Below are 24,017 nucleotides of genomic sequence, written 5' to 3' on the forward strand. Positions count from 1 at the left end.
AAAATGTTTAAAACATTTTTTTAAAAAAGGTTCAGAGCTTCAGGTAGGAATCCAGAGATAGAGAAGAATAAGTCCAACTAGCTCTGGTTTGAGTCACGCTGTACAGACTGGCGAGAGTTGTCCGGGATAAAGGTAGCTGATGACCGCTAGCAAAGGATAGCTGACTGCTAGCTAGTGGCTTCGGAATGTATTCGATGGGCCTCGTAAGCCAACAGTCCGTTGTGCTCTAGACAGCTAGCATTCAGGGGATGTTAGCTGCGAAGGTCGTAAGGTGAGAAGGTTCAGAGCTTGCGATAGGAATCCGGGGATATGGAGAGAAAAAAAATAGGTCCGGTATGCTCTGGTTGAAACGCGTTGTACCAACTGGCGAGAACTTTCTGAGCTAAGGTTAGCTGGCTAGTTAATGTTGGAGAGATTCCAGTAAGAGGCAAAGAAAAATACGTTAGAGTAAAAGCAGGTCCACACCACATTGGGTGAGGCGGGTTGCAGGAGAGTATTTTTGAAATAAGGGTTTAGAAAAATATTAAAAGATATGCAAAGAAAAATATACAGTGCCTTGCGAAAGTATTCGGCCCCCTTGAACTTTGCAACCTTTTGGCACATTTCAGGCTTCAACATACAGATATAAAACTGTATTTTTTTTTTGAAGAATCAACAACAAGTGGGACACAATCATGAAGTGGAACGACATTTATTGGATATTTCAAACTTTAACAAATCAAAAACTGAAAAATTGGGCGTGCAAAATTATTCAGCCCCTTTTCTTTCAGTGCAGCAAACTCTCCAGAAGTTCAGTGAGGATCTCTGAATGATCCAATGTTGACCTAAATGACTAATGATGATAAATACAATCCACCTGTGTATAATCAAGTCTCCGTATAAATGCACCTGCACTGTGATAGTTTCAGAGGTCCGTCAAAAGCGCAGAGAGCATCATGAAGAGCAAGGAACACACCAGGCAGGTCCGAGATACTGTTGTGAAGAAGTTTAAAGCCGGATTTGGATACAAAAAAGATGATGCAAAACATAAAGCAAAATCTACAATGGAATGGTTCAAAAATAAACATATCCAGGTGTTAGAATGGCAAAGTCAAAGTCCAGACCTGAATCCAATCGAGAATCTGTGGAAAGAACTGTAAACTGCTGTTCACAAATGCTCTCCATCCAACCTCACTGAGCTCGAGCTGTTTTGCAAGGAGGAATGGGAAAAAATGTCAGTCTCTCGATGTGCAAAACTGATAGACATACCCCAAGCGACTTACAGCTGTAATCGCAGCAAAAGGTGGCGCTACTAACTATTAACTTAAGGGGGCTGAATAATTTTGCACGCCCAATTTTTCAGTTTTTGATTTGTTAAAAAAGTTTGAAATATCCAATAAATGTCGTTCCACTTCATGATTGTGTCCCACTTGTTGTTGATTCTTCACAAAAAAATACAGTTTTATATCTTTATATTTGAAGCCTGAAATGTGGCAAAAGGTCACAAAGTTCAAGGGGGCCGAATACTTTCGCAAGGCACTGTATATACACATGAGACACGACAAGACGAGAGACAAATACGTCTAACTGCTACGCCATCTTGGATTAGAAAGGTTGTAGTTATTATAGAACTATTTCTCTATACCATTTGTATTTCATATTCCTTTGACTATTGGATGTTGTAATAGGTACTTTTGTATTGCCAACCTAATCTCGGGAGTTGATAGGTTTGCACAGAACGCAATAAAATTTACACAAATTCCCTAGTTAAGAAATTCATGTTAGCAGGCAATATTAATAACTAAATATGCAGGTTTAAAAATATATACTTGTGTATTGATTTTAAGAAAGGCATTGATGTGTGGGTGGACCATTTCAGTTTGTTCGTGACGTGTACGCCAAGGAACTTACAACTTTCCACCTTCTCCACTATACTGTCCCGTCATTAGGGGGGTGCTCCCTCTGCTGTTTCTTAAGTCCACGATCATCTCCTTCATTTTTTTGATGTTGAATGTGAGGTTATTTTCCTGACACCACACTCCGAGGGCCTTCACCTCCTCCCTGTAGGCAGTCTCGTCGTTGTTGGTAATCAAGCCTACCACTGTAGTGTCGTCTGCAAACATGATGATTGAGTCTGAGGAATGCATGGCCACGTAGTCATGGGTGAACAGGGAGTAGAGGAGAGGGCTGAAAACTAACCCTTGGTGGGCCCCAGTGTTGTGGATCAGCGTGGTGGCGATGTTTCCTACCTTCACCACCTGGGGGCGGCATGTCAGAAGGTCCAGGACCCAGTTGCACAGGGCAGGGGTCGAGACCCAGGGTCTCGAGCTTAATGACAAGTTGAGGGTACTATGGTGTTAAATACTGAGCTGTAATTGATGAACAGCATTTGTAAAAATAGGTATTCAGATGGGTTAAGGCAGTGTGCAGTGTCATTGCAATTGCATCATCTGTGGACCTATTGGGGCAGTAAGAAACTTGGAGTGGGTCTAGGGTGTCAGGTAGGGTGGAGGTGATATGATCCTTGACTAGTCTCTCAAAGCACTTCATGATGACGGAGTGAGTGCTACAGGGTGATAGTCGTTTAGCCCAGTTACCTTAGCTTTCTTGGGAACAGGAACAATGGTGGCCCTCTTGAAGCATGTGGGAACAGCAGACTGGCATAGGGATTGATTGAATATGTCCGTAAACACACCAGCCAGCTGGTCTGCACATGCTCGGAGGACATGGCTAGGGATGCCATCTGGGCCGGCAGCCTTGCGAGGGTTAATACGTTTAAATATATACAGCTGTTATTATAATTATCGAAGAGAATTCTCTTGGTAGATAATGCAGTCGGCATTTGATTGTAAGGAATTCTAGGTCAGGTGAACAAAAGGACTTGAGTTCCTTATGATGTTATGATCACACCACGACTCGTTAATCATAAGGCATACACTCCCGCCCTTCTTACCAGAGAGATGTTTGCTTCTGTCGGCGAAGAAACTGGGTGGCTGTACTAATTCAGATAATGTATCCCGAGTGAGCCATGTTTCCGTGAAACAGAGAATGTTACAATCTCTGATGTCTCTCTGGAAGGCAACCGTAGCTCGTCTACCTTGTTGTCCAGTCTCTTGACATTGACGAGTCGTATACTCGGGAGCAGTGAGCCCGTCTACGGAGCCTGACCAGAAGACAGCTCCGTCTGCGTTTGGGTCGCGGTCCAAACAGAGGATCCGCATCGGGAAATTCTTATTCTTGGTCGTAACGTTGGTAAGTTGCTCCAATATCCAAGAGTTCCTTTAACTAGTACTATACAATAATGAATAAATATTTTAATATTTAAGGTCAAGCACACCTGCCCTTATATTTTTAGAATTTTTTGAATCCACATTTGATACTAAATAAGTCGTGTTGGCAATAGAACAAGCAATCAAATCGGTGTTTACCCTTGGATTTTTTTTCCAATCGGGAGGGGCACCGATCCAGACTCTGATCAGAGTGAGGGAAGCAGCAGAAAAATATTTTCAGCTACTTTATTAAAACAGAGCTGATAGGAGGGAGAGAGCGACGACGCTCTCTGCCCGTTAAAGCATGAGAGGGGCCGTACTGTGAGCGAGTGACATAGGGAGCAAGAAGACACAGCAACCAACCAAGCCGACTTGCACTATAGTAGACTAATAGCTGCCATACGTAGGTTGTTTATCAGTGGTGGAAAAAGTACCCAACTGTCATACTTGAGTAAAAGTAAAGACACCTCAATAGAAAATGACTCAAGTAAAATCGAAAGTCACCCAGTAAAATCCAACTTGAGTAAAAGTCAAAACGTATTTGGTTTTAAATATACTTAAGTATCAAAAAGTAAAAATCATTTCAAATTCCTTATATTAAGCAAGCCAGACGGCACCCCTTTGTTTTTTTATTTACGGACAGCCAAGGGCACGCTCCAACACTCAGACATAATTTACAAACAAAAGCATGTGGGTAGTGAGTCCACCAGATCAGAGGCAGTAGGGATGTTGTCTTGATAAGTGTGTGAATTAGACCATTTTCCTGTGCTGCTAAGCATTCAAAATACTTTTGGGTGTCAGGGAAAATGTATGGAGTAAAAAGTGCATTATTTTCTTTAGGAAATTTAGTGAAGTAAAAGTTGTCAAAAATATTTAAACAAATGTATAGATACCCCCCCCCCCAAAAAAATGACTTTAGTACTTTACACCACTGGTCATCATCTAATATGATTACAGAGTAAAATGTCTTAAAGGGGAATGGAAACACTTAGGGAAGTAAATCTAAATCCAGGAGTTTCCGAATGGAAAGGAGTCATAGGCCCACGTTGAAGCCTCCACCATAACCCTCGAAAATGTCAAACGTAGGGGTTACCGACCGATCATCAACATCGCTGACTTGAGTCAAGCAAAAGCGACTGAACGGAGGTGGCGACGCGAGTCAATGCAATGGAGCCTGAGGTAACGTTAACCGGTCATGACAGTTGTTGACTAGGCTAGCATTAGACAACTTTGTTGCAACTAGTTGAAGGTTACTAGCCAATTGCGTCTGAAGTGTTTTGCTGTGTGTGTGTGTGTGTGTGTGTGTGTGTGTGTGTGTGTGTGGACAAAGCATTCAAGAGAGAAGCTTGTTAATGCCAACTGATATACATTTTGGTTCAGTTGTGTTAACATATTTGTCAACCTTGAAAAATGTTTTCATCATCTTGGAAGAGACTGTTCAGGAGGCAGAGGTACATGCACATCCATGTCATGTCTAAGGCTGTTAATTTCAAGTATATGCAGTGATTCTTGAATATAAAACTATAACCTTACAGATGCCTCACTTGTTTTCTACCAACAGGAAAGAATGGTTAGTACAGCATGCCAAACTGACCCCTGGGTGCCAGAGTGTTCCTGTGCTGCGTTGGAGAAGAGGTCCACCGGGACCATCACTAAAGAGCCAGGGGCCCAGATACATTCCGCTCACAACCATAAGTATACAACCTAGTCCTGCCCCTATACGCCACAGATGGAGCTGACGGAGAGTGAGATCAGCCATCCATAAAAGGGAATCGGAGTGGAATTGTTTTTCCGTATTTTTTTTTACCCGTTTCAAATGGATGTGCTACCTTGTCGCGGTCCTTCTGTTTCGACTCTCTCAACCCATGAATGCTCAGCTATGAAAAGCCAACTGACATTTGCGCCTGATGTGTTGAACTTTTGTACCCTCTATAACCACTGTGGTTATTATTTTGATGTAAAAAGGGCTTTTGTAAAATACATTTCATTGATTGTTTGCTGTGCTGGATGCTGTGTATTCACTAACTGTCTGAGTGATGGGACATTTATAGTATCTGTAACATATTTTGGTGTAGATTTAATCTGCATCTTAACTTCTTAAAGTGACAATCAGCAGTCGAAACAAAGTGTCTCCCCGCTCCTCTTTTGGTGAAAAACTGAGGGATGTAAATGCAAGGACTGACCATCCATGATATCAGAACTGTAATCCTGTTTCTATGATCTGCTTCCACTACCATGTACCCAGTTCACGTTGGATAAAGGTGTCTGCTAAAATGGCATATATTATTAGTCTACTTTGACTCCAACTACCTGCACAGTGTAGTTACCATTCCATTCCAATAGATGGCAGCCAAATCTAGTTGAAGTCACTACTTTAACGACAGGGACATGGGATTAGTGCACACTGAAAATAGTTATATCTTCAAAGCAAGTTTCTGGTTACACTTGAACCTGTTGTTATAGTGGACAAGCTAACATATACTATTTTTATATAAGGCGCATGCATTATGTCTATGACTTCAGTTAGGCTAGATTTACTAAATAAACTGGTTTTATTCAATGCCTTTGCTTCTGGGTATGCGCGCTTTATGGAAGAAATGACACACACCTAGTCCTATTCTCCCTCGTGCCCAAAGGGTGAACTGGCGATAAACTGCCAGCCTGTATGCTCTGCAAACAAAATCATAAGAAAAGTCAGACTGATACCGAAACAAAATCAATGTATTATAATGAGCTTTCATGAATCATGATGCTGTCTGTGATTCGGACTCCGGTCGTCTAATCTAAAAGGTAAGTGTGTTACCATCGCGCTGGTGATAAATATTGTTATAGGATGCTGATTGTATATATTGAGCACCTATCCACTACTGATATTAACCATAATTTATAATCAAAAAAACATTTCACCAATTATTTAACTGGCATATTGGCTGCTGACTGGTCGAGTAACCTCTTCTGCCATGAAGTCCTTCATAGGGATTAGTGACACGTCTAATAAATACATCACCATCCAGAAAGACTGAAAGGAACCTCAGACTGGATGTAAAACAGCTACCCTCTGCTGGGATTATGTGCTGTATCGCCACCATCTCTACAACACACACACTCCTACTCTAGCCATTTTCTGGCAGCATCCCCACTAACACCTGTTTGTGTTTGGCTACGCAGAACCTCTAGCTAAGGTGTTTTAGGCGGCATGTGTTGTTACTACGAGAATTAACTATTTGATCTGGGGCAATGATCGGGGGTAGAAGATGTTAAGGAGCCTAATAGTCATACACATGGCGCTCCGGTACCGCTTGCCGTGTGGTAGCAGAGGAAACAGACTATAACTTGAGTGACTGGAATCTGACAATTTTATGGGCTTTCCTCTGACACCGCCCATCTTATAGGTCCTGATGGCAGGCAGCTTGGCCCCAGTGATCTACAGGGCCGTACACCCTACCCTCTGTAGCGCCTTACAGTCAGATGCCGACCAGTTGCCATACCAGGCGGTGATGCAACCGGTCAGGATGCTCTTGATGGTGAAGCTATAGAACTTCTTGAGGTTCTTGGGACTCATGTCAAATCTTTTCAGTCTCCTGAGAGGGAAAAGGTGTTGTCGTGCCCTCTTCACAACTGTCTTGGTTTGCTTGGACCATGATAGTTCGTTGGTGAGGTGGACACCAAGGAACTTGAAGATCAACATGCTCCACTACAGCCCTGTCAATGTTAATGGGGGCCTGTTCGGCCCGCCTTTTCCTGTAGTCCACGATCAGCTCCTTTAGCTTGCTCACATTCAGGGAGAGGTTGTTGTTCTGGCACCACACAGCCAGTTCTCTGACCTCCTCCCTGAAGGCGGTCTCATCTTTGATCAGGCCTATCACTGTTGTGTTGTCAGCAAACTTAATTGTGTTGGAGTCATGTTTGGCCACACAGTCGTGGGTGAACAAGGAGTACAGTAGGGGCCTAAGTACACACCCATGATGGGTCCCAGTGTTGAGGATCAGCATGGCAGATGTGTTGTTGCCTACACTTAGCACCTGGGGGCTAAGTCCAGTATCCAGTTGCAGAGGGAGGTGTTTAGTCCCAGGGTCCTTAGCTTAGTGATGAGCTTCGAGGGTACGATGGTGTTGAACGCTGAGCTGTAGTCAATGAACAGCATTCTTACATAGGTGTTCCGTTTGTCCAAGTGGGAAAGGGCAGTGTGGAGTGCGATTGAGTCATCTGTGGATCTGTTGGGGCTGTATGCGAATTGGAGTATGTCTAGGGTATCCGGGAAAATTCTGTTGATGTGAGCCATGACCAGCCTAACAAAGCACTTCATGGCTACCAACGTGAGTGCTACGGGCAGTAATCATTTAGGCAGGTTACCGTCGCTTCCACAGAAACTATGGTGGTCTGCTTGAAACATGTAGGTATTACAGACTTGGTCAGGGAGAGGTTGAAAAATGTCAGTGAAGACTTGAATGTTGGTCCGCACATGCTATGAGTACACGTCCTGGTAATCAGTCTGGCCCCACGGCTTTGTGAATGTTGACCTGTTTAAAGGTCTTACTCACATCGGTAACCGAGAGCGTTATCAGTCATCCAGAACAGCTGGTGCTCTCGTGCATGCTTCAGTGTTGCTTGCATTGAAGAGAGCATAAAAAGGCATTTAGCTCGTCTGGTAGGCTCGCATCAATTGGCAGCTCACTTCTGGGTTTCCCTTTGTAGTCCGTAATAGTTCAAGCCACATCGGATGAGCGTCAAAGCCGGTGTTGTAAGATTTAATCTTAATCCTGTATTGACACTTTGCTTGTTTGATGGTTCGTCTGAAGGCATTGCGAGATTTCTTATAAGCGTCCGGCTCCTTGAAAGCGGCAACTCTAGCGTTTAGATCCATGGCTGGTTGGGATATGTACAGTTGAAGTCAGAAGTTTACATACAACTAAGCCAAATACATTTAAACTCAGTTTCACAATTCCCTACATTTAATCCTAGTAAAAATTCCCCGTCTTAGGTCAGTGAAGATCACCACATTATTTTAAGAATGTGAAATGTCCGAATAATAGTAGAGAGAATGATTAATTGCAGCTTTTATTTGTTTAATCACATTCCCAGTGGGTCAGAAGTTTACATACACTCAATTAGTATTTGGCAGCATTGCCTTTAAACTGTTTAACTTGGTTCAAATGTTTTGGGCAGCCTTCCACAAGCTTCCCACAATAAGCTGGGTGAACTTTGGCCCATTCCTCCTGACAGAGGTGTAACTGAGTCAGGTTTGTAGGCCTCCTTGCTCACACACACTTTTTCAAATCTGCCCACAAATTCTCTGTAGGATTGAGGTCAGGGCTTTGTGATTGCCACTCCAATACCTTGACTGTGTTGTCCTGGAGACATTTTTCCACTACTTTGAAAGTATGCTTGGGGTCATTGTTCATTTGGAAGACCCATTTGCAACCAAGCTTTTTCATTTTAACCAAGCTTTAACTCCCTTACTCATGTCTTGAAATGTTGCTTCAATAGATCTACACAATTTTTCCTCCCTCATGATGTCATTTATTTTGTGAAGTGCACCAGTCCCTCCTGCAGCAAAGCACCCACAACATGATGCTGCCACCCCCGTGCTTCACGGTTGGCATGGTGTTCTTCGGCTTGACGGCCTCCCCCTTTTTCCTCCAAACATAACGATTGTCATTATGGCCAAACAGTTCTATTTCATCAGACCAGAGGACATGTCTCCAAAAAGTACGATCTTAGTCCCCATGTGCAGTTGCAAACCGTAGTCTGGCTTTTTATGCAGGTTTTGGAGCAGTGGCTTCTTTGCTGAGCGGCCTCAAGTTGACGATATAGGACTCGTTTTACTGTAGATATAGATATTTTTGTACCCGTTTCCTCCAGGATCTTCACAAGGTCCTTTGCTGTTGTTCTGGGATTGATTTGCACCAAAGTACGTTCATCTCTAGGAGACAGAACGCATCTCCTTCCTGAGCAGTATGACGGCTGTGTGGTCCCATGGTGTTTATACCTGCGTACTATTGTTTGTACAGATGAACGTGGTAACTTCAGGCATTTTGAAATTGCTCCCAAGGATAAACCAGACTTGTGGAGGTCTACAATTGTTTTTCTGAGGTTTTGGCTGCTTTATTTTGATTTTCACATGATGTAAAGCAAAAAAGGCACAGTTTAGAGGTAGGCCTTGAAAATACATCCACAGGTACACCTCCAATTGACTCAAATGATGTCAATTAGCCTACCAGAAGCTTCAAAAGCCATGGCATTCTCTGGGATTTTCCAAGCGGTTTAAACAGGCACAGGAAACTTAGTGTATGTTAAACTTCTGACCCAGTGGAATTGTAAAAGATTATTTGATTTATAATTCACTGTCTAATCAATTGTTGAACAAAAATTACTTCATGCACAAAGGAGATGTCCTAACCAACTTGCCAAAACTATAGTTCATTAACTTCTTGGTGACAGGGGGCAGTATTGAGTAGCTTGGATGAATAAGGTGCCCAGAGTAAACTGCCTGATACTCTGTCCCAGATGCTAATATATGCATATCATTAGTAGTATTGAATAGAAAACACTGAAGTTTCTAAAACTGTTTGAATTATGTCTGTGAGTATAACAGAACTCATATGGCAGGCGAAAACCTGAGAAAAATCCAACCAGGAAGTAGGAAATCTGAGGCTTGTAGTTTAACTCAGCCCCTATTGTAGATACAGTGGGATATTGGTGGTCTTCCTAAGGCTTCCACTAGATGTCAACGGTCTTAAGAACCTTGTTTCAGGCTTCTACCGTGAAGTGGGACCAAATGAGAGAGGAATGAGTCAGATGTCTGGCAGAGTGCCACAGGCTCTGAGGCGCGGTCACGAGAGAGTTAGCTCTCGTTCAATTGCTTTTCTACAGACATAGGAATTCTCCGGTTGGAACATTATTGAAGATTAATGATAACTTCCTAAAGATTGATTCTATACTTATTTTGACAAGTTTCTACGCGCTGTAACGGAACTTTTTATCCGACATTCGGCTGGACCTGAACACGCTTTTGAATTTGTTTACCAAACGCCCTAACAAAAGAAGCTATTTGGACATATATTATGGACATTATCGAACAAAATAAACATTTATTGTGGAACTGCGATTCCTGGGAGTGCATTCTGATGAAGATCAAAGGTAAGTGAATATTTATAATACTATTTTTGACTAAATGTTAACTGCGCAACATGGCGGATATTTATTTTGGCTGGTTTGGGCTCTGAGCGCCGTACTCAGATTATGCTTTTTCCGTAAAGTTTTTTTTTAATCTGACACATTGGTTGCATTAAGAAGAAGTGTATCTAAAGTTCCATGCATAACACTTGAATTTATCAACATATATAATGAGTATTTCTGTGAATTCATGTGGCTCTCTGCACAATCACAGCATGTTTTAGAACTACTGAACGTACCGCGCCAATGTAAAAGAGATTTTTTTATGTAAATATGCACTTTATCGAACAAAACATACATGTATTGTGTAACATGAAGTCCTATGAGTGTCATCTGATGAAGATCAAAGGTTAGTGATTCATTTTCTCTATTTGTGCTCTTTGTGGCTCCTCTCTTTGGCTGGAAAAATGGCTGGGTTTTTCTGTGAGTTGGTGGTGACCTAACAATCATTTGTGGTGCTTTCGCTGTAAAGCATTTTTTAAATCAGACACTGTGGCTCGATTAACGAGAATTACCTTTAAAATGGTGTAAAATACTTGTATGCTTGAGGAATTTTAATTATTAGATTTGTTATTTTGAATTTGGCGCCCTGCACTGTCACTGGCTGTTGGCAACGCTAACGTCCCACATATCCCAGAGAGGTTTTAACAAGAAATTTGTGGAGTGGTTGAAAAATGAGTTCTAATGACTCCAACCTAAGTGTATGTAAACTTCCGACTTCAACTGTAAGTAATCAACCCCGAGTCAACACATCTCAAATCATCTTTGGTGGAAAAGGCACTGTTCGTCACCAAACTTCCTGGATGGTTGGGAGAAGTTGCTCTCGGAGGATGTGTTGGTACCATTCTTTATTCATGGCTGTGTTCCAAGGCAAAATTGTGAGTGAGCCCACTCCCTTTGCTGAGAAGCAACCCCACACATGAATGGTCTCAGGATGCTTTACTGTTGGCATGACACAGGACTGATGGTACTGCTCACCTGGTCTTCTCCGGACAAGCTTTTTTCCAGATGCCCTAAACAATCAGAAAATGACTTTACCCCAGTCCTCAGCAGTCCCATCCCTGTACCTTTTGCATAATATCAGTTTGTCCCTGATGTTTTTCCTGGAGAGAAGTGGCTTCTTTGCTGCCCTTCTTGACACCAGACCATCCTCCAAAAGTCTTCACCTCACTGTGCGTGCAGATGCACTCACACCTGCCTGCTGCCATTCCTAAGCAAGCTCTGTACTGGTGGTGCCCCGATCTCGAAGCTAAATCAACTTTAGGAGATGGTCCTGGCGCTTGCTGAACTTTCTTGGGCGCCTTGAAGCCTTCTTCACCGCAATTGAACCGCTCTCCTTGAAGATCCGATAAATGATTGATTTAAGTGCAATCTACTGGCAGCAATATCCTTGCCTGTGAAGCCCTTTTTATACAAAGCCATGATGGCACGTGTTTCCTTGCAGGTAACCATGGTTGACAGAGGAAGAACAATGAATATAAGCAACACCCTCCTTTTGACGCTTCCAGTCTGTTATTCGAACTCAATCAGCGTGAGCGTGATCTCCAGCCTTGCCCTCGTCAACACTCACACCTGTGTTAACGAGAGAATCACTGACATGTCAGCTGGTCCTTTTGTGGCAGGGCTGAAATGCAGTGAAAATGTTTTTGAGGATTAAGTAAATTTGAGTGGCAAATAGGGACTGTGCAATTCATCTGATCACTCTTCATAACAATCTGGAGTATATGCAAATTGTCATACAAACTGAGGCAGCAGACTGAAAATGTATATTTGTGTCATTCTCAAAACCTTTGGCCACAACTGTAGCTGTTTTATTAAAGCCTTTTAACAGCTGCTTGTTTTCACTGGTTGTAGTTGGGTGATGAATTTTTAAATAATGTTTATTTGGTGTAGACTGAAGTGTTGCATGTCCCGTGGCAGGATGAGACCCCTGAGAGAACCCTCTTCCCCAGATTAAAATGTAGAGCTTTTTAAAATCGAGACAAGGTCACACAAAAACATTTTTTTCTAACGACAGGACAGTGGGATGGGGTTACTATGGGTTTTAAAGTGTTACAAGCTTCAAGAGAGAGGATCTGAAATAGACTTAAAGAGAGGATATCATAGTCTATTCTGGCTAGAGAAGTCAGTCTCCGGCTTATATTTAATATTATATATACAGATCACCTGTTTAACAAAGCAGATCAATTAGTAACCAGACATAGGTGTATCATGGCTAAAGCCAAAACGCAATTGTGTTTGAAGTTACTGCAGTCGATAAAACAACCAACGCATACATTTCCTACTGACCACTTGTGTAGATGGAACATTATGTCAGTAAGGACTACAGCACAATGTTGCGTGACTTCTTGTGTCAGACGTCTTTATGCAGTATGAGATGTTTAATAGACGGAGCACTTACTTGCAGAGTAGTGTCAAAAACAACGAGCTTGGAGCTGGTAGGAACAATGTCGTAGCACTTGTGTGACTTCATAAAGCGCATGTAGATATCCCTTTCGGATTCTTCAACAGCTGAAAGTAAAGCAGATATTATACTTTCTTACAGGAAAATATTCAAAAAGTATCCAAAACAGGAATAGTCATACAACAATTTGTGCTTTGACCAGTAATGAGAAGGTAAAAGGGGTTCACTGAGTCATGATTTGCCCTATGCACATCTGTGGCATAATCTCTTTGAAACAACATATATAAAACGCAACATGTAAAGTGTTGGTCCCATGTTTCATGAGCTGAAATAAGACCCCAGAAGTGTCTCGTAAGCTTTGTGCGTATTTCTCTAAAAATATTCTGCACAAAATGCATTTACATCCCTGTAAGTGAGCATTTCTCCTTTGCCAAGATAACCAATCCACCTGACAGGTGTGGCATACCAATAAGCTGATTAAACAGCATCATTACACAGGTGCACCTTATGCTGGGGGCAATAAAAAGCCACTAAAATGTGCAGCTGTGTCACACAACGCCACAGATGTCTCAAGTTGAGGGAACGTGCAATTGGCATGCTGACTGCAGGAATGTCCACCAAGTTTGCTGTCCACCCGGCCTCACAACCGCAGACCTTGTGTAACCACACCAGCCCAGGACCTCCACAGTCGGCTTCTTCACCTGCAGGATAGTCTGAGACCAGCCTACCAGACAGATGATGAAACATAATTATTTCTCTCTGTAATAAAGCCCTTTCGTGGGAAAACACAAAAACAAAATATGATTGGCTGGGCCAGCCCTCCCAGGCACACCCATGGCTGCACCCTTGCCAGTCATGTGAAATCCATCGATTAGGGCCAAATGAATTTATTTCAATTGACTGATTTTCTTCAAAAGAACTGTAACTCACTAAAATCATCGAAATTGTTGCGTTTATCTTTCAGTATACATGGGGAAGTAGTCCCAGGCATTTTCATACAAAATCTCTCAAAACCTCCACATCGTTGTGCGTGATATCCTTAGTGCCTGATATCACCTCTCTTCTCAAAGGACTTGAATTTAAAAAGTTATATTCAATGAACTAAGAAAGCTGGTGTCTCAAACGCTGACTATTCAAACTCAATCTCTCTGCCAATTCTCACCGTAAAAAATACACTAAAACAGCCTTTTGTTAAGCCCTCAAGACAACAGAGCAGTAATTTATTCTGTGGTTGGATGGAGCAACCATGCTCCCCACACCAACATATCTCCGTAATGAGTCTAGACTCTGGTCTACATCGTCTGGACTTTGCCAGACATTCTGCCTGTGATTTGTACCGACGCTGCCATCTTACTTCTGCACTGTCTGTACACCTGCGTCTGCTGCAACTCCCGGTCTGTGTATCGGGTAAATGCATACAAATGACAGCTCCACTCCCATGGCTTTAGCCCCATCAGTTCCGTGGACTGAGGGCTGTGTCGACACCTTAGCCAATAGTCAAAGCCCAGGTATATACAGTTGAAGTCAGAAGTTTACATACACCTTAGTCACATACATTTAAACTCTGTATTTCACAATTCCTGGCATTTAATCCAAGTAAAAATTCCCTGTCTTAAGTCAGTTAGGGTCACCGCTTGATTTTAAGAATGTGACATGTCAGAATAATTGTAGAGAGAATTATTTATTTCAGCTTTTATTTCTTTCATCACATTCCCAGTGGGTCAGAAGGTTACATACACTCACTTGGTATTTGGTAGCATTGCCTTTAAATTGTTTAACTTGGGTCAAATGTTTTGGGTGGCCTTCTACAAGCTTCCCAAAATAAGTTGGATGAATTTTGGCCCATTCCTCCTGACAGCTGGTGTAACCGAGTCAGGTTTGTAGGCCTTGCTCGCACACGCTTGCAGTTCTGCCTACAAATTCTGTAGGATTGAGGTCAGGGCTTTGTGATGGCCACTCCAATACCTTGACATTGTTGTCCTTAAGCCATTTTGACAACTTTGGAAGTATGCTTGTGGTCATTGTCTATTTGGAAGACCCATTTATGACCAAGCTTTAACTTCCTGACTAATGTCTTGAGATGTTGCTTCAATATAATCGACAATTTTCCTACCTCATGATGCCATCTATTTTGTGAAATGCACCAGTCCCTCCTGCAGCAAAGCACCCCCACAACATGACACTGCCACCCCCATGCGTCACGGTTGGGATGGTGTCCTTCAGCTTGCAAGCCTCCCCTTTTTCCTCCAAACATAACAATGGTCATTATGGCCAAACAGTTCTATTTTTGTTTCATCAGACCAGAGGACATTTCTCCAAAAAGCACAATCTTTGTTCCCATGTGCAGTTGCAAAACGTAGTCTGGCTTTTTATGCAGGTTTTGGAGCAGTGGATTCTTCCTTGCTGAGCGGCCTTTCAGGTTATGTCGATATAGGACACGTTTTCCTGTGGTTATAGATACTTTTGTACCCGTTTCCTCCAGCATCTTCACAAGGTCCTTTGCTGTTGTTCCGGGATTGATTTGCACTTTTCGCACCAAAGTACTTTAATCTCTAGGCGTCTCCTTCCTGAGCGGTATGACGGCTGCATGGTCCAATGGTGTTTATACTTGCGTACTATTGTTTGTACAGATGAACGTGGTACCTTCAGGCTTTTGGAAATTGCTCCCAAGGATGAAACAGACTTGTGGAGGTCTACAATTTTTATTTCTGAGGTCTTGCTGATTTCTTTTGATTTTCCCATGATGTCAAGCAAAGAGGAGGAGTGGAGTGGAGTTTGAAGGTAGGCTTTGAAATATAAATGGCTGCTGCCCAAAGCCATTGCCTCACAATCACACACACCGAATAAGCGGCCTAAACAATCTCCCAGTAAAACTGCTCTGAGCATTTAGATTTACCACTGAGCACAGGAATGACACTCCAGCCATCAGCCATTTTGAAGAGCCTCAATGATTAATATTTGACCAATGTGGAAAAAAGGTAGTAGTCTGCCTATTATCCCACATAGCCAATCATCCGGTAGGCTAATATTTGTGGCTTAATTTATATAACACGGGGAGGAAAAACATACAGTATAAATAGGATTGAGAGAGATGTCTGATGTTGATCCATTTATGGAGTCAGATATCAAGTCTATTTCCATTAGAATGGTCTATTAAGAACTTGGTGTGTTTATTTTGCAACTGTCACTGCAACTGTCACTGTCACTGCAACAATTTTGCAACTGTCACTGCAACTGTCACAGATTAAAACTCTGGCCACATATCTACAGAAACGTGATAAACTTGAGAACAATGACAAAGTTTATCAATCTCTTTCTGATGTACGTATTCTTTTCAGAAATGTATATTTAGTATGAAATTTAGTTCTACTAAGGCAATCATCCACTAAACAGCACCTCCATGAATGGGCCCAGCAAGCAGAACTTTCATCCAATAATTTCCTATATCGCAACCTGTCAACTCAACCCCCCTCCCCCCACACACCATGATCTGTGAAGCAAGAGGCATGTTTACTGACTGCGCTGCATGTACGATGCATGCTGTGCAATGTGACGCAACACAGAATGAGAGCTGCTGGCACAGGATAAACCCTCAGCGCTGACGTATCCGGATCACATAGAACGCTACACAGGGCACCCTGTATGAAGACAACCACGTCAATGAACATGATCCTGCATAATGTAAGACAGACAGGCTATTCTAAGCACTCCTCCAGAGTCCATGAAGGCAAATCGTGAAAAATCCATGGATTGTTCTTAGTTCAGAACAGTTGCAGATAGAGACGTTAAGTATAGAACGGGCATGACTCGCCATCCAGTGGACAAATGAGGAAACACTGGTCTATGCATGCTGCAGCGCTGTATTTGAGATTGCTGCAAAGCTGAACATCACATTGTGGCTGGAGGCAGGCAACAGATTAGCAGGGATGACAGCGAACTAGGCCCCACCCACCCACCAGGGACGGAATCCCCTTCATGATCACAATGACGTCCCTGCCCATCCAGTAAAGCTTCTATACATGGATATAACGATGGGCTACATAGCTGGTATACAGCTCGGTTCCACCTTTGATATATTCACATTGCAGCACATGTAGCCTATGCATGCACAAAAAAATGGGTTAACATTATATGGTTTTAATATTAGGCTACACCACAAGAATAAAATATGATCCATGGGCTGCCGGAAAATTAATTGACCACTAAATGCGTAGATGACATGACTTAAAGGCCTACTTTTAAAGTGATTGGAAGAGTCAATCATCAATGGGCTAAACTTGAATAGGTGAACTATAGTTTAGGGCTAATTACATAGAAATCATCAAATCTACACTGAACAAAAACATAACGCAAAAACATACAACAATATGAAAGATTTTACTGAGTCACAAGGATAAATAAATTAGGCCCTAATCTATGTATTGCACATGACTGAATGCAGATGTGCATCTGTTGCTCACAGATACCTGTGGAATGTTGTCTCACTCCTTTTCAATGGCTGTGCGAAGTTGCTGGATATTGGCGGGAACTGAAACACGCTGTTGAACACTTCGATCCAGAGCATCCCAAACATGCTCATTGGGTGACATGTCTGGTGAGTATGCAGGCCATGGAAATAAATGGGACATTTTCAGCTTCCAGGAATTGTCTACAGAACCTTGCGAAATGGGGCCATGCATTATTATGCTGAAACATGAGGTGATGGTGGCGGATGAATGGCAAACGATAATGGGTCTCAGGATCTCGTCACGGTATCTCTGTGCATTCAAATTGCCATTGATAAAAGGCAATTGCGTTTCTTGCCCGTATTTTATGCCTGCCCACACCATAACCCCACCGCTCGCGCACACACACACACAAACGCCATACGTGGTCTGCAGTTTTGAGGCCGGTTGGATATACTGCCAAATTCTCTAAAACAACATTGGAGGCACCTTATGGTGAAGAAATTAACATTAAATGATCTGGCAACAGCTCTGGTGGACAGCAGTCAACATGCCAATTGCATGCTCCCTCAACTTGAGACATCTGTGGCATTGTGTTGTTTGACAAAACTGTACATTTTAGAGTGGCCTTTTATTGTCAAATTTGTTCACAATTTGAGAGAAACTTTTTGTGCGTTTGGAAAATGTATAGGATAGTTTATTTCAGCTCATGAAACATGGGAGCAACACTTTACATGTTGCGTGAATATTTTTGTTCAGTATATCATACATCATTCTGATAACTATTTGGCCGATGCATTACCTTGTCAGCTGGCAAAAGGTTACGAATGGATTTGCACGTCTACTAGTTAAAAAAACACAGTTCCAAAGAGCTTACCTTCATCTTCTAGCTCAAGTTTCTTCAGCATGGTTTCAACTAAACTGTCGACCTGTAGACAAGAAGTAAAGGATAGTCAATTAGCTGCTCCTAAAATGTAGCCTTCCCACGTTGCAACTAGACTTCCCAACTGCTACTGATTTGACAGTCGCTGGGTGTGAGAAACTCCCCTCTTGTGCAGTGGGGTGCCAACACGAAAACGAGAAACACAGTCCAAACGTTGATCGCACAAAAGGCTCCTGTGATTTTCCTAAAGCGTGTATTTCCTTTCTTGCTCTGTGTTGGTAAAATATTAGCGTAGCCGTATTTTACTAAACTAGACCGCATTCTCAGGTAGCCTACATCCAGTACTTTAGTCCTGAGCCCGAGACGTAAAATATGAGAGTAAAATACCAATCCCCTATTCAGGTAAAAGTGGAACATTCCAATTTGCTGCAATTGCAGTGAACGACACGTTTGTTCCGGTTTGCGCTTACGCTTCTACACAGTGTGCTCGCCTGCGACATTTTAGAGAACTTTAAATTAGTGGATGTTCTAAATGAGCTCCACATTTGTGTTTGGGGGATGAAAGATGTTGTAAAGCTCTGTAAACCGCGTCACGCCGGTACTCCAAAAAGCCTTTGAGTGTATCCATCGAATCCAAACTGCCTAATTGGAGAGACAAGCTACACTGTACGTACACTACAAAATAATGCTAAATATGTTTCCGGGGGTTATCAGTTTAACAATGATATACTCTGCATTATGCCTACGCATAGTGATGCGCATAGTGATGCGTAGGCTACACTATAAAGTGTATTGATTGTATTGATTTAAATACACTGACGGATCATTAGATGGTTAATTTTGTCATGTTCTGAACATTTATTTTGCCACTGCAATTGGTTCACAATCAGTCATTGTATTACCCATAATATTTCTTCATTTTTTTAAAGACATTTGCTGACACCAGATGTTGCTTAGCGGCGCAAAGTCGTAAGTGTCCTGACTTCTCAGGTAGCGATTGATGATTATAATGATGACGACCAGGCTGTATATGGGCCCATGTGATGAATCCAAAGCAACTGTGATCCACAATTAGGACACTCAATTGTACTAGTTTACGTGGCATGCCCATATGTCTCCAGGAATACCACCATAGTGCCTTGTAATGTGTATCCTAGCTTTAAAAAAAGGTTTTAAAAAGTTGGAAAACTGTGCATACTAAATGGATGAATTTGCAGTGTTGAGTACTGCCAACCAGGGCAAGATAACCATCAGTTACTATACAGACATTCAGAACTCTTTGTATATGCTAAAAACTATAGCTTTGCATACCTCTGTGATCAAATGCAGAAGCTGGAAGAGCCACACCTCTTAAATGTCTTGTATGATTTACACAGAGGACCAGGTAGGGATTTGTGTCTGCAAGTGAACATGCCTTGCTGAACTCATACACGCAGTGGATCCTTTCATGTGTGGCTCTGTGAAACCCCTGTAAAAACAACACAGGACTACACACAATCATTGCTCTCACCTGAAGCATACCCAACAGAGGGCATTGTGGGAAGTACAACCTTATGGCTTCACAGGTGTTCAATGGGTCAAGTTCATTATCTCCAAATGGGAACAAACTTTTTCAAACACAATCTAAGCTCATTGCACACTGTTCATGTTAGAGGGACAAAAAATGCTTCAAAATATTAATATTAGTGCTCCAAAACGATTTATCCTATGAACATGAACAGCCCATGGTCTGCAGCTATCATAGGAAGCTGAAAAGCGCTAGGCGAGAGTGGATGTATGACAGAACAATTATACATTAGAGGGCCAGTCAATTCTGATTAGTCTGGTTTGTTTTGGCAGAGGTGCAGTAGGTGGCATGCAGAAATGTGCAGAACATCTGGGTTGGAGGAGAGGGGGGGTTAGGCCATCATAACCAAATTCCTCTGGGATGACTCATTGGGCGTGGCAGACAAACAGAAGCTCTGGTGAGCAAAACAAACTGCCCCAACTTCACCAGAACTCATTGGAGAACAAACCATGAGAACTGTTTTAGAGGAAAACAAATTACTTAAAACATTTAACATTTAACAAGTCAAACTTTGATGTGAATATTTAGTAAGAGCTGTTAACTGCTTTTGAAATGTTTGGTTATGTCTATCAGAACAAATTATGTCTCTTGTAGTTATTTTTGAACAGCTCAGAGTAAAGGTGTGGATGTGGAGCACGAGTCATTTACTTGTACTCATCTCCAGTGTTTCACCCAAATCAAACGATATGTGGAAATGATTGAAAACATTTCACATTGTTTACATTTTTCACGTTCTTGTTTAATTTCAAGGCAAAGCTGAACGGAGTGTCTTCCCGTTTTCCAAATGAATCTACCAAGGAGGCAATGTTAATGCAGCGATTCATTAAATTGTATGTAGATGACAACACATTCTTCAGACTCACACTTCACGATGTAGAATGTGCCATGATCAATCAAAACTTTGGTGCTGGACCTGTCGGTGTAATATTAAAACAGTGATGTGTGGAATGTGGAAAGTTATCTATAGGAGGAGAGAAAGATAGAGATGAGACTTTTGAGATATCTCTAGAAGGTGTTGAGCATTGTGGTTGTCATCTAGTCTCTCTAGCCTGGTCCCAGATCTGTTTGAGCCATCTTGCCAACTGCCATTGTCATTGCCACGGCAAACAGCATGACAATGACCATAGAAGTTTGCAAGATAGTACAAACTGATCTGGGAGCAGGCTAGTGTCTCTCCACTGGCTATGTAAAACCGGTGAATCACTTGGCAGAGATAGAGGGACACCAAACCCTTGTGAGGATTTCTGAGAGGCAATTTCACGGGGACAAAACAATTTAATTCAAGTTAAATAACCAATTAAAACTGCTGGAGGATGAACAAAATGCTCTTTGTACCTTACTGAGCCTCAGCTTTCTATGGAGTCATGCCCGCACACAACTCCAGTGCTTAGCCTATCTGTACAAAGCACAAACATTTCTGAAGTCATATTGTACAGCTGTAGCAAGTTTTAACCCTATATGGGCGCCATCATACAACAAGCACTCTGCGCTCAGAAACCAATGTCTGTGTGCCTGTGCGCACGTGTGTGTAAATTGGGGGAAACTGAGATGATAAACTTGTCATGAAACTGAGACCACAGTCTTCAGCCCTCTGAGGAGTGATGTTGGCTTGCCATTAACATCTGCTGAGTAAAGCCATTAAACCCTGCAGAGATGGCCTATGCGGGAGACGACAAGTCAATTTTGCCCTTGGACATTCTGACTTTCTCAAGGGACCAAATGTGAAAACAGCACATTTGAAAGATAGAGAGGGGTGAGTGAATAAATAAATGAGAGTGAGAGAAAGACAGCAGCACAAATCAGATTAGGACTATTGAGCAGAGTTTAACCCCCTCAAACTGAACTCTGGACCTCTAAGCCAGTTCCACTGCATTTTTCATTGTTCCCCTCTAATCAGGGACTGATTTGGACCAGGGACACATGGTGTGTCCAATTAATTATAAGGTAGAACAGAAAACCAGCAGGCTCCAGACCTCGTAGGGTAAGAGTTGAGTACCCCTGGTTTAACCTGTCTTAACCTAGCTATGGACTAGACTGTATGTATTAGATACCCCCTGCTTTCAGTTCCTTAGGAGGTTTGCCCAAACCATTCTGAATACAATTCAGCATCTTCCTGCCACTATAGAAGCTAACAGGTTTCCATTGACAGTTTTTCAAATTCCAAGGCAACTCTAGGTTGAAAGAATTTGACCTCCATATTTGACCCAGGTCTTGCCGCTATACTGCATTCACAGATGGGATGCACAATAAGGCGGCAGCTAGTCTTCCTGTCTGATACATAACAAAAAATGCATTACTGACAAAAATACTTTACAATTTACATTTAAAAACATTATTTTCTACATTCTAGAATAATAGTGAAGACATCAAAACTATGAAATATGGAATCATGAGGTAAACAAAAAAGTGATGAATCAAAATATATTTTAGATTTCAGATTCTTCAAAGTTGTTGACAGCTTTGCACACTCTTGGCATTCTCTCAACCAGCTTCACCTAGAAGTGTGTTGGGTCATTGTCCTTTTGAAAAACAAATGATAGTCCCACTAAGTGCAAACCAGATGGGATGGCGTATCACTGCAGAATACTGTTGTAGCCATGCTGGTTTAAGTCTACCTTGAATTCAAAATAAATCACTGACAGTGTCACCAGCACCACCATCACATCTCTTCCTCCATGCTTCACGGTGGGAACCACACATGGGGAGATCCTCGGTTCACCCACTCTGCGTCTCACAAAGGCAAGGTGGTTGGAACCAAAAATCTCCAATTGGGTCTCATCAGACCAAATGACAGATTTCCACTAGTCTAATGTCCAGCAATTCGACCATGGAGGCCTAATTCAGGTAGTCTCCTCTGAACAGTTCATGTTGAGATGTGTCTGTTACTTGAACTCTGAATCATTTATTGTGCTGCAATTTCTGCTATCCTCAGTCAGGTAACTGATGATAATGAACTTATCCTCTGCAGCAGAGGTAACTCTGGGTCTTCCTTTCCTGTGGTTGTCCTCATGAGAGCCAATTTCATCATAGCGCTCAATGGTTTTTGCGACTGCACTTGATGAAACCGTCAAAGTTCTTGAAATTTTCTGGACTGACTGACCTTCATGTCTTAAAGTAATGATGGACTGTTTTTTCTCTTTGCTTATTTGAGCTGTCCTTGCCATAATATGGACTTGGTCTTTTACGATAAAGGCACATGACAGCCCACTTGGAGTTTGCCAAAAGGCACCCAAAGGACTCTCCGACCATGAGAAACAAGATTCTCTAGTCTGATGAAACCAAGATTGAACTCCTCGGCCTGAATGTCAAGCGTCACATCTGGAGGAAACTAGGCAATATCCCTACGGTGAAGCATGGTGGTGGCAGCATCATGCTGTGGGGATGTTTTTCAGCGGCAGGGACGGGGAGACTAGTCAGGATCGAGGGAAAGATGAACAGAGCAAAGTACAGAGAGTTCCTTGATGAAAACCTTCTCAGGACCTCAGACTAGAGCAAAGGTTCACCATCCAACAGGACAACAACCCTAAGCACACGGCCAAGACAACACAGTAGCTTTGGGAGCGACGCTCCCCATTCAACCTGAAAAAGCTTGAGAGGATCTGCAGAGAAGAATGGGAGAAAATACAGGTGTGCCAAGCTTGTAGCTTCATACCCAAGTAGAATCAAGGCTGTAATCGCCCAAAGGTGCTTCAACAAAGTACTGAGTAAAGGGTCTGAATAGTTATGTGATTTAAAAGTACATTTGCATAAATTTCTAAAAACCTGCTTTTACTTTGTGATTATGGTATTTTGTGTAGATGTGAAAAAATAAACATTTTAATCAATATTGAAATGAGTAACGTAACAATGTGGAAAAAGTCAAGATGTCTGAAAACTTTATGAATGCACTGTATGTGTAACTAACTGATAGAGGTGCGTGCACACACACACACACACACCAATTATTTTGCCATTCTTTTTTTGTGTGAAAATTTTATTTTGTATATATTGTACCAGTCAAGTTTGGACACACCTACACATTTCAGAGTTTTTCTTTATAGAATAGTGAAGATTTCAAAATTATGAAATAACACATATGGAATCATGTAAACAAATCAAAATATATTTGAGATTCTTCAAAGTAGCCACCCTTTGCCTTGACAGCTTTGCACACTCTTGGCATTCTCTCACCTGGAATGCATTTCAATTAACAGATGTGCATTAAGTTAATTTGTGGAATTTCTTTCCTTCTTAGTGTGTTTGAGACAATCAGTTGTGTTGTGACAAGGTAGCGGTGGTATACAGAAGATAGCCC

At 42.1% G+C, this 24,017-nt stretch overlaps 1 protein-coding gene across 6 annotated transcripts in view; it reads right to left on the reverse strand.

Annotated features, from left to right (window-relative positions):
* Positions 1 to 24,017, reverse strand: part of LOC110535288 (5'-AMP-activated protein kinase subunit gamma-2) — a 130,602-nt gene that overhangs the window by 36,238 nt on the left and 70,347 nt on the right. For 5 of the 6 annotated variants that reach the window (XM_036934906.1, XM_036934904.1, XM_036934903.1 and 2 more), the window contains 2 exons: positions 18,151 to 18,202; positions 12,826 to 12,935 (listed from right to left, as the gene is read on the reverse strand). In XM_036934906.1, coding sequence (XP_036790801.1) covers positions 12,826 to 12,935; positions 18,151 to 18,202 — 162 coding nt within the window. Of the gene's footprint in view, positions 1 to 12,825; positions 12,936 to 18,150; positions 18,203 to 18,320; positions 18,538 to 24,017 lie in introns of those variants that run through there. The other variant, XM_036934907.1, reaches the window with a different exon arrangement.

This window comes from Oncorhynchus mykiss, chromosome 11 (assembly GCF_013265735.2).
Source record: "Oncorhynchus mykiss isolate Arlee chromosome 11, USDA_OmykA_1.1, whole genome shotgun sequence".
Taxonomy (NCBI): domain Eukaryota; kingdom Metazoa; phylum Chordata; class Actinopteri; order Salmoniformes; family Salmonidae; genus Oncorhynchus; species Oncorhynchus mykiss.